Consider the following 11,728-nt stretch of genomic DNA (forward strand, 5'->3'; position numbering starts at 1 on the left):
GCAGGGTCTGCTCATGTCATAATTGTTAATTATGTAATTGCTGATGCATGGTAACGTGAAGTGTGAGTTTTTGAATATGAGGACTGACCACCTTGTCCTCATGACTCCTGACAACAACACAGGAGAAGAAATTTGAGAAAGATGAGTCGGGTACCAGGAATGGAGTTAAATGAAGCAAGTGAGTAGCAGGTGCTGTTCAGTGGTTTGAGTGAAATGTGATATATGTGATTTACAGAAAAGGAAAATCTTTATTACTAAAACAGTGCACATGTTCTTTACTAGTCCTTAACTCACCTGCTGTTGTAGTAACTAAGTAACTAGTCTTCTGTGACGAATTGTCCTTTTTCGTGACTTCTCATTGCTGTGATACTGTGCTCGTATGTAAATTCCTTTTAAAAAAAATTAAGCTGGATCAGTCAAAACTATGAGGGGATGAGAACAGAATAAAAAAGATGGGGGAGGCAGAGGAGGACGCTTGAAAGGAAGAGTATAGTCCAGACTTAGCACAGACACACACAAAGATGTTGCTTGGGAACAAAAGTGGAAAGACATTGAAACAGAGGCAATAGAATAAGAGTCAAAAAGCTTATAAAAATGCTTTGTTCCTCTACACTTGTAATCAATGAAACACTGTAGTGACCTTACTTCTGTGCCTTGGAGTATGATAAAATCTAAGGAAAAGGTATGAAAGAAAAGCCGTTACACATCTGCTTCTGCTCAGCAAGACGAGGATTTCTTTTGTTTCAGAAGGAGCAGGTAAGGAACACTGAAATGAGAAATCTTTGACTGTGTAGGTTACAACTCTCATGAAAAGAGCTCTCTGTTTTTATTCAAGTTTTCTTAAAAGCTGGTTTCGTTTAATAATGTCCCTGCTCTGAAATGAGAATATGTGACTGCCATTGGAGTCAGGCTAAAAACTACTTTCAATGTAACTTAAAAACCTATTCTTTCAAAAAAGTACTGATTTTAAAACAAAAAAATCCCCACAACTCTGATACCTACGAAGTAAGATCATCTTGGAATGCTGTTCAGCATGTCATGGAAACGTTCTGTCTGAAGAAGGAAGATTGTGTCGTGCTTGGTGTGCCGCTTTCTGGGACAGCGATGGTTCACCCTGAGCCATCACTGGGCATGGCTGGTTCCTGATGACCGACAAACAAAAGGGAATAAATCTAGGTGCAGGTTTCCTACTCTTGCTTTCCAGCTCCCACCCTCCCTGAATTCAGGCAGCAATTAACTTGAATACTCATCCATCATCTCCTTGCCCAACCATGATGTCATTGTGAAAGGACATACCTGAGCAGTCATTAAAAACAAAAAGCTGTCGTAGTAAAGGAGAGTTTGTGTTTCACGGGAACAAGATAAATAAGGTAGTTCTGCAAAACGGAGCCCTGGCACGTGGCTGTAGATGTACGTCCCTTTTCGACAACAAAATCCTGTTTCATCAAGGACTCTGTCCAAATGCCAACTTTACTGAAGTCAAGTTGTCCAGTACTGTGTAACTGAGGCTATTGCATGGTTTGAATTTTACACAGCTGCCCGAAGTCAAGATCTGATTCCTTGTACAACCTGTGGAAGACGTTTCGCCCAAGATGTTCTGGTAAGAAATCCACTTTTTTTTTTTTTTTTTTTAATGGGAATGCAAATGTGTTTAGCTGGAAGAGGTGGTAAGGACCGGGGAAGGAGGAGGTGGCTACTAGAGGAGAAATGGGTTGAAGACATGTTGAAAAGAGCAAATGATCTAGTAACTGCTTTCATTAGTAAACTTGATTAGAGAATTAATGAATATGCACAGAAATATTGTGGCTTAGTCTGCAGTCTTGCACTATCTTAATTTACCTGTTTGTCCAAAACCAGATGGTTACTATATATGGCATTTAAAGTAACATATTATCTCTTAGTGAGACATTAATTACTAACCTGAAGCTTCCTTTGTGTCTCAGGTTTCTAGGCAGAATTTGTTATTACAGGCTTCCTGGGAAAAATAGACTAATAAACCATCTGATAAGTAGGCCCTCTGTTCCAAAGCTGCTGAAGTGAATGAAAAGATTCCCCCGACCTCCCTGTTCCCCGGATTACAGACTAAATGGGTGGCTGCACAGCTTGCCTGGCACAACCCAATTGCCAGGGTTTTCTGCAAGGAGGGGGCGCTCTGCCTGCAGCCCCCCTCCTCAGTTTGCATTACTGATCCTGTGGCTCTGTGGTGGATCAGATCAGCCCCACGACAGAACTGAAAACTGATTTAGGAAAAAAGAAAAAAAAGAAAAAAAGAAAAAAGAAAAATACACTGGAAGCTGAGTAACCTTGAGCGCTGGGATGAAGTTGGAACCACCCCATGTTAGTAGTTCTACATTTGGTATCTCTGATCAGATACATGGACAACATGGTGGTTTAATGTATCAAAATTGTTTGAAAAGACAGCTATCTATCTTTTTGGGGAGGTGAGAAGGTTCTTGTCACTATGACTAGCATGAGAGACAAGTCCTGTAGTGCCTTCCTGTGCCCCGACAATGCAGGACTGATGTGCCCTTTGGAGGGCAAGACAGGGGATCTGCTCCCCCCTCAGTCCTGCAGAGGAATCCTCCTCTCTGGTTTGCTGTCAAAACCACCTAGAAACAGAAGATAAGGACCTGAAGCACAGGAGTAGAAAGGTTCAAAGGGAAACAAGAATGTAGAAAGTGTGTTGTGGTAGAAGGAGATGCTTCTTGGCCCAGCTGAGCTGTAAACAAAATGCCTTGCTCAGGCAGCTGCTTAATTCCTATGGGAAGAGAGTGGATGGCATAGAAAAATTAATGAGAAGATCAAGAACAATAACTGAGAACAGTAAAGGGGGAGTAAGCAAAGGAAGATAGGAACAGGCTCTTTCCCAGCTGCAGATGGGCTCAAATAGGTGTTGTCTACAGCACAAGGGGGAGGACGTAGCCTGGCCCTTGCTTTCACTGTGTTCCTCACAAAGCAGACTGGTCATCCTGTTGTGGAAGAGTGAGGTGGATGCTAAAATCTGAGATGCTTCTGAATCTTAAAGCCTCCTTTGTTGTGAGGCACGTCTCTTCCACAAATTCAGCACTGGCTATCTACCTACCTAAAATTTCCCTGTGCTTTCAGCTGCAGGTGGTATCCCTACTTTTCCTTCTGAATTGTCAGGTTATGTGTGCTGGTGAGCAGCTGCTTCTTTCCAGACAGGGGCTGTCGCTGTTTCAGTGATATCGATGGTATGAACAGTGCTGCTGTTCGTCAGGGGAGCCCCTAGTCTGGAATACTTATCTAAACTCAAAGAGCTAATAATGTAAATATAGGCCTCTTGAACAGGATCAGTCTGTTCTCCACCTTGACCAAGAAAGAAAGAAAAATGGAGGGGAGAAGTCCAGTGGGACTGTTCCTGTTCGCAGAGTCAGTCCGTTCTTCTCTGCAAGTTGTTATTTGTGCTGGTCTCCAGCATGTTGCTGAGCAGAACAAACTGGAAATGGCTTCTACGTCTCATTTGTGTTGAACTGCAGCTGTTCTTGGACAGCTTTTTAAAGTTTTGCCAATCTCTTTTGGGAGTTAAACTGAACCTGAAATAAATACTGCTTCAGCGCCTTGCTCCTGAACAGAAATAATTTTAAAGCCTGTGTAAGGAAGCATCATTAACAAAGCATGACTCTAGCACATTTCTTTGCATCCCAGCTGAGACATGATCCAATATGCAAGAAAGTCTTCAACAAGAAGCGCAAGCCCTTCAACTCTTTGAAACAGAGACTGCAGGGAACAGAAATCACCACTGTGAGCAGGCAGCTCCCACAAAAGGTGTAGTTAAAATTGAAGCATGTGTGTTATCTCTATATGAAGTCTTTCATTCGGTAACACTATCATTTCCTATGGGGACAAAACCTGGATATTGTGGATGAGTCTCACACATGTGCTTAACTCAGTGCCAAATTCTTTCCTGCCCCTCCTTGTGCTGCTAGTGTTTGAGAATATTTCTCTGTTCAGAAGCCAAACCAGTAGGTATCAGAGCAGTGTCTCTGCTCTTCTCAGAAATGTTCATTTTAAATGATTCTATGATTCATAGCATTTAGGTAGGAAAAGACCTTTAAGACCATCAAGTCCAAACACTAACCCAGCACTGCCACGTCCACCTCTAAACTATGTCCATAAGTGCCACCTCCACAGGTCTTTTAAAAACCTCCAGGGATGGTGATGCAACCACTTCCATGGGCAGCCTGTTCCAATGCTTGAAAACTCCTTTGGTGAAGAAATTTTTTCCTAATATCCAATCTGAACCACTCCTGACACATTTCCTCTTGTCCTGTCAAGACTCCTATGCAAGTCTCTGACAGCTTCCTTCTCACTTAAATTTGCAAGAGCATGATCCAAGATGGTTTGGTACATAAATGTCCCAGGTTGAACCTGAGAGCTGTCAGTAGCACCAAATCTTCTATGGATGAAGCTATGGAGTTTCACAGCTGTTGAACTCAAGGGGTTTAAAAATGTATTTAAATTGAACAACTTATTTACAGAGCTGGAGGGAGGGGAGACTTAAGCTGTCCTGGGGAGGAGGGTAATACACATGTATATACATGTGAATAATTTTACTCAGAGATGCCAAATCACAGCTGATCTGGCATCCATACAGGCTGCTGTTATAAAATGTCATTTAAAGTCAGTTGTGGAAAGGAACAGAAGTGCACAAAGGTTTAAAGCAAGAAGAAGAATCTGATGAGGGAAGGTGTTGGTCACAGTATCTTTTCTATTCCCTCTTAAGCAGTCTTTGGTCTGACATGACCAGAGAGTTTGTTTGAAGGCATTATTCTTTTGTCCATCTTCTGGTATTGTCAATATACAGCAAAGGGCTAACTCAGCTTTCCTACACCTTTCAAAATGCAGGTTTCTTTTGTTTGTAATATGTTTCCTTTCCCTCAGAGAGGAAGAACCTTCACTTCAAGATTTTTCTCCATCCCTTGCAAGAAGGAAATACAGTTTGTGTCCTCCTTTGTTTCCATTACAGAATCAGCCACAGAAAAAATCTAACTGGAGGCAGCACCATGAGGATTTTATTAATGCTATTAGATCAGCCAAGCAAGTCACAAAAGCTCTGAAGGAGGGCCGACCCCTTCCACCTCCTCCCCCACCAAGCATCAATCCAGGTTTGAGGTCTCATTTATCTTATTACTGATCTTGTACTGATCAGTGCAGTGCAGCAAGCTCTTATTATTCACAGCTGGGCTTAAGTTTTGCACTCCCCCGGCACAACACAACATGGACATTAATTCCCTCTGTACTCCCTGTTTTTCAGCTGTATTTCTTGGCTTAAATTGAGTAGGAGTGCAATGCAGAGGTGATGGGGAGGAAAACTAACTACTTTTTAAGTTTAAAGGCAGCAAGTTTGGCATCCAATATTAGTGCTTTTCAGGGAGAGTCGAGGTGCCTGTTTTCTAGCGCAGGCTGTACCATGGTGTAACAGAAGGTGAAGTGCATCCCCTCGCCATTCAGAACCACTCTAGTGCACGTAGGCTTCCCCGCCCCCCATGTGGTGGCTTTTCCACTGTGCCCTACCTAACTGTGCAGATAGGGAAAGTCAGTCAGAAAAATATGTGTCTGGTTTACTACTAATACCAGGTGTGGTCTCTGCGCAGAGCTCACTGTGTTAGAAGATACAGATCCAAAAAGATGCACATAGAGCTAATATTTCTCCTGATTAAGTGATTTATGAAACGTGGAAGCAATCTTGGAAAAGGTCTTGGAGCCCTGCCTGTGTTAGGAAGGTAGAGGGCAGGAGAGGAAGGGGGGGGCTCTCTGGGCTCACTTCCAGAGCAGGAATTTGTGACTGATGAAGGCAAAAACAGCTGCCGTGATTCCAGCCTTTCTTCTCTTCCGGACTACACCAATGCCATGTAAGCAGCAGGACACATCTTCCTTCCTTGATTGGGGTCAAGCTCTTCTCTGAATTTCCACTGCTGCGTTTTTTAATGACCCTGTTATTTCTCGCCTGACTCTAAGAGCATACCCCCCGCTTTCGTTCTCCCTTTTGGAGGAAACCAACTTGTGCAAGAGCTGCTGTAGTTGTGGAGAAAGGAACTGGAGAACTGCTTTTTAGGGAAGACAAATCCCTGAGGCGGGTAGCGAGGATGTATATCCTAAACGACAGGATGGAAAAGAAAGAACATGGACTGTGGGGAGGGGAGAGAGGTATTACTCTTCCCTCTCTTCCTCCTTCTCCTCCTAATAGAGCCCAAAGCTCCCCGTTCTCCCCTGAAGTCCCAGGTGCCCTGCCAGCCCCCCAAAGCCAGGCATCTGCTCTGTCTCTTCCTCCCATCCTCTGCATTCAGAACCATTTTGCCCACTTTGCTGGTCCGGGGCTGGCTTTTGGGGGCTGCTTGGGCCACCTTTGCTGGGCCATTACTGAGAGAAATGATTTGTCAAGATGTTATATTCGTGATATTAGGATAAGGACACTTGGGCTGCTTTTGTAAAAGGCACAGGGTGGGGAGGAAAGGTCTGAGAATGTCAAGTGTAGTGTGAGGGCTGAATGTGACTGCGTTGACTCTGAACACTCTTCATTGAGACAAGTCGGACTGCGCCAGTGCTAAAAGCTGCTGAATAGCTCTTAGCAGAAATCAGGACTATAACACTGTCAAAAACAACTCTAGGAAGGACTGCTGTGTGTTCTTCATGACGCTGCTTCACACCCAGAAACCAGGCTCTTGGATGTGCCTCAGCTGGCAGGACACAACTTGTTAAGTGGTGTTTTGCCAAATAGCAATCTTGATGACCAGTCTTCAAAAGCAGTCTAAAATAATGGCGTTTGACTACTCTAGGAATTTTTAAATAATGCTTTTTCTGCAGTCTTGTTAATTGCGAGGTTGGGCATGGGAATAGGACAAAGATAGTAAAACCTGCTTTTATTAATCCCCAGGGATTTATTTCTGAAAGCAATTATTGTTTGCTAGGTTAATACTGTAAGCATGTATTTCAGGATCCAAAGTGCTTCTCTAGAGGAGACTTTTGTAGTTCTCCTAAGTTTGTATTTTGGAGCTGATGGGAACTCACCATGGTCACCTGCTGATGGAGCCAGGTTTTGAACTTCATCTTGAGTGCTCCAGTAAAGCAGAGCAATTCTTCTCCTATAGCGTATAAACTATGACACAAGTTGTTCCTTTCTTATGACCAGACTATATCCAGTGCCCACACTGCTCAAGAAGATTTAATGAGGCTGCAGCACAGAGGCACATAAAGTTTTGTGAAGAACAAGCTATCCGCCGTGCCTTCGCTGCTAAGACCACCAGACAGGCTTTGGTAAGGAAACACAGTCACACTTGTCTTGTCCTGGAGGCAGATTTGCCAATCTGTAATTTATGGTGAGTAAAGACCTATATCAATATAAAACTTGAGATTCCAAGAAAGTTGATAAACTCTTAAGATAAGTGCTGGACATTAGCTAGGAGTTCCCTGAAACTGGAGCCCTTTGATCTAAAAAGGGACAGAATATGATAGTATGAAAAAGTTGGACAATGATTTCTTCAGACTCCTCTGCAATTAGATTCCTGGGTAACAGCTGTAGGGAAGCAGAAACCTGGCAGCTTTTGCAATACAGAGAGAAAGCCCTTCCTGATTGTTAGGGCTCCCTGCTGTTTGCAGGTTTGCTGTGCCCTGGAAATGTGCAGCTGATTTACTCCCTGGTCACTAGACACAAGGCCAAAGGGCCTTCGGGAAATCAGAAAAGTGGAGTTCATTGGTAGTATCTTGAAGTGAGCTCCTATTTTATTACAGAAAAACAAATGTAAACAGTTCCTTTAGGAGAGTAATTTTTGGCTTTTTCTCTTTTTTTTTTTTTTTTTAAGATATTTGAAAATCTTGTTACTCTTTTACCTATTTTGGGCAGGCAAATTGCTTCCAAGTGGGAAGGGTGCACCTTTTTCCTGTTCCTTCCTAGCACTGCTTCAACAGTGATTTTGTGCTCATAAGCTCCTTGCTAGAGTTAAGTGCAGATTGTGCATCTTCTTTTACTAGGGCAAGCAACCAATGGCTCAGAGGAAACCCCCAACCTTAACACCTGCTGTGTTATCACTTCAGAAGAGAGTACAAGAAGGTGCCCATACAGACAAACCTAAGCCAGGTAACAAGTTCATTTAGTGATATTTATGTTTTTCTTATAACAAGCTCTGGTGTAGTTGAGGTGGGGGCAGCATTTTTAAAGCAGATTCTAAGCTTTGGAATCCAATTTTCTGATAGAATAATAAAGTTTGAAATTTTTAAAACATTTTTTGCAAGTCCAGACCTTGACATGAAATCCTAAATTTATTTCTGTACAACACTTGTTAGAAATGAGAAGGGCCAAAAATTTCCAAGTGAATGTTGTTGATATTGAATGGCCTTCCAGGTCATTTTCCTGATCCATTGTGCTGAGTGTATACACAGAAGTTTTCATGTGGGTTGCCAGGAGGGGCTTCTTAGCCTTTTCAATTAAAGGTGCTCAAACAGAAGTGTCTGTACAGACCTAAAATACGGAGTCTGGGTGTGAGCTTCCTTCTGTCCCATAAAGGACTCCGTCACCTTTAATCTTTGATGTGAAGATTTATTCCATTTGTATCTTAAGTTCATTTAGATGAAGCATCAAGCTTTTGTATGTTGTTTACTCCATATGACTTTCCCCCTGTTAATTCAGCCTTAAAATTAACACCACTGCATCCCTAGAACAGCTCTCTCTAAGCCAGATACCATGTCATATGTTTGCGAGCACCCACTAGTACCAGTAGTCACGACCAGTACTCAGTCTATGTTTAGAAGATGTTTTATAAAGTTATTTTAATGGTTATTTGTAGTATAATCTGTGAATGATAATACATACTGCTCTTCACATCAGTATCTTTGATCCCTGCATTTCTGGGTTTTATGCTGAACTAACGTAGATTATAATTTTTTATGGCAATTTTTTTTTTTTTTTTTAATCTGCAGGGACCTCTCCGGGAATACTGCAGAAAACCAGAAAAGCTTCAGTCGTACCTCTTGGAAAAAAGGTTTCAGGAGAGTCTGGGTAAGAAATAAATCTTTATTTCAACATTTTAACATAAGAGGACCTGATTTGCTTTTGTGTATATACAATTTCCTCTTGCAGTGTTTGCAGTATGAACTTCTTTGTATTAATTAAAGCAATCAATTGCACTGGAAATTTTTGCAGACCTCCTCGTGTCCCCAGCATAGGCTACTGAGAAGATTCATTTTGGTGTTAAATGTTCTTTGGTTTGGAGCAGCTCCAATTCAAGTAGGCAGTGACTGTGTCCCGCATTAACAGCCATCTTGGGAGGATTTGTTTCTTGATAATGCAAACCTCTCTAGCAGGTCTTGTTCTCTCAGGTCATGCTTTTGTTGTACAAGTGAGCAAGATGCCAGCATCTGTTTCAATAATCGCTATGTCAGGGTGACAATGTGGAGGTTCTTCCTTCTCCGTAGTGTTTAACTTTCCTAGACAATGATGTTTGGTTCTTCTACTCTTCAGACCATGCAGTCAGGGTTGCTCCCATCTTGGGCCACGCAGAGCTGTGTCAGAGCAGCAAGAAGGCCTTTCAGCTCCTGCTTGAGGTGGTCGTGATGCTGTCGTACAAGGGGATGGCTCAGATGATCAGCATCTCACACGCCCGTGAGATGCGTACCACTGCAGAAAATGAGATCCTGGCAGGGAAAGTGGCCAAGATGGATTCCCTGTAGCTGGCAAGCCTGGGAGATGAGCTTCTAAGGGTGCTCAGAATGTGGCATAAACAGTAATATACACAGAACAGTCTGTTGCAGAGACTCGCATTCAAAGTCTTTGCTGGCTCCTGCTATGTAGAGTTTTGCTGTCCTAGTTTGCTGCTGGTCAGTGACTAGGTACCTTCAACTGTGGGGAAATCTGCAAAGTGTTCAGTGCACTGTGCCATCAACTCTACCTACCTGCTTGATTTTGCCAGCTACAGGACAAACTGTTGACAGTACACAGTGGTCGCATCTGGTGTTCTCCACTCCCCAGGTAACCATATGAGTCACTACACCGTTAACAGTCAAAAGTAACCACGCAGCATCTTGCATGCCAGCAACAGGGATTTATTGATACCATCACCATCCTCCAAGTTTAGCCAGTGAACTCTGAAACTCGGGGCTTGACAAACTTGGAGCGGAGATGCCTCTTTCCCTAGTGATGCTGGCAACTCCAGCTATCACTGGGGTTGTAGTTGCAGATAGTTTACAGAGGCTTGGGACAACCTGTGCCTGCAGCAGGTTCCCAGGACAGACATCCACACTAGCATCCAAAATATAGGAGAGAGTCCTGTATGTCCCTGGGAACTGTGGAAGCGACTGGCCTGGGTGCGGTTGTAGGTGATAGGCTGTTGGCAACTGCTCAGTTTTTCATAAAACTTAAGCTTCGCAGGTGCTTTACAGAGCACTTTGGGCTAGTGAGAGATCAGTTCCAGTGCAAAGCAAGAGTGCTTTTTAGCTGAGAAACCAGACATGAGAAACTGGCTTTGAGTGGTACAAATAAATGTTTTCATCCTTAATGTGCCTTTAAATGGTTTCTGGGGTGAGCTGCTCCATCACCTTTACTAGGGGTCGAGGTTTAATCTTCTTATGTAAAATGGAGTAAAATATAAAAGCTGTTTGTATATAATTAGCAACTACATGACTTGGTGCTGCTTTCAGATCGCAAATGCGCAACAGAAGATAACAGTGGCTGGTGTGCAAGGCTGTGTTAAGGTTTTCTTCTGAAGCATTACAGAAGACCTTAAGCAACACAATTTTCCAGCACCTCTTCCACCCCAAGTGCTACAGCTACCACATTCAATAAAATAAGCAAACTGAAATTCACCATTCTTCCCCTTGATCCCCTGTTTACTTGTGTCAGTTGCCAAAATTTAATTAGATGATTGCATCTGTGGGGATGGATGGTTGCCCGTGGTTCATTGAATGGCTTTAACAAAATGTAGGAAGATCCAGTATCATATGATTTTTTTCCCCTAGTGTTTTGCTTGATACATTGAACAAAATAAAGGAACATTTTTGGAATTTTGTGTATATATTTAATAGAATCTCCCAGTAAACAACAAACGATAGTGATTGATAAGTGATAAATGCCATGTATGCTGTGCATCAGCTTCAAAGCACTTCAAGTGCAGACTTAACTAAAACCAAATCTCATTCTTATCACAGAAACATAGAATGGTTTGGGTTGGAAGGGACCTTCAAAGGTCATCTAGTCAAACACCCCTGCCATGAGCAAGGACATCTTCAACTAGATCAGGTTGCTCAGAGCCCCGTCCAGCCTGGCCTTGAATGTCTCCAGGGATGGGGCATCTACCACCTCTCTGGGCAACCTGTGCCAGTGTTTCACCAACCTCATTGTTAAAAATTTCTTCCTCATGTCCAGCCGGCATCTCCCATCTTTTAGTTTAAAACCATTACCCCTTCTCCTATCACAACAGGCCCTGCTGAAAAGTTTCTCCCCATCTTTCTTGTAGGCCTCTTTAGGTTCTGGAGGTCTGCAATAAGGTCTCCCCGGACCCTTCTCTTCTCCAGGCTGAACAACCCCAGCTCTCTCAGCCTGTCCTCATAGGAGAGGTGCTCCAGCCCTCTGATCAGTGTTCAACCTGCTCATGGCCATTCTTCAGAGGCAGCTCTTCATACTCTATCCACCTCTTGATGTAGCCAGCCACCCCTCCACCCTTCCTTCCTTGCCTGTCCCTTCTGAACAGCCTGTAGCCATTGATCACTGCACTCCAGT

At 43.1% G+C, this 11,728-nt stretch overlaps 1 protein-coding gene across 1 annotated transcript; it reads left to right on the top strand.

Moving 5' to 3' along the window:
- The first annotated feature begins 141 nt into the window (after nt 1-141).
- ZC2HC1B (zinc finger C2HC-type containing 1B) lies at nt 142-10,675 on the top strand. The gene is made up of 8 exons (XM_065632853.1): nt 142-178; nt 1,536-1,600; nt 3,667-3,786; nt 4,988-5,126; nt 7,151-7,275; nt 7,990-8,095; nt 8,935-9,013; nt 10,651-10,675. Exons 1-8 carry the CDS (start codon nt 142-144, stop codon nt 10,673-10,675), a joined length of 696 nt encoding a protein of 231 aa, XP_065488925.1.
- Nucleotides 10,676-11,728: the final 1,053 nt, after the last annotated feature.

This window comes from Caloenas nicobarica, chromosome 3 (genome assembly GCF_036013445.1).
Source record: "Caloenas nicobarica isolate bCalNic1 chromosome 3, bCalNic1.hap1, whole genome shotgun sequence".
Lineage (NCBI taxonomy): Eukaryota > Metazoa > Chordata > Aves > Columbiformes > Columbidae > Caloenas > Caloenas nicobarica.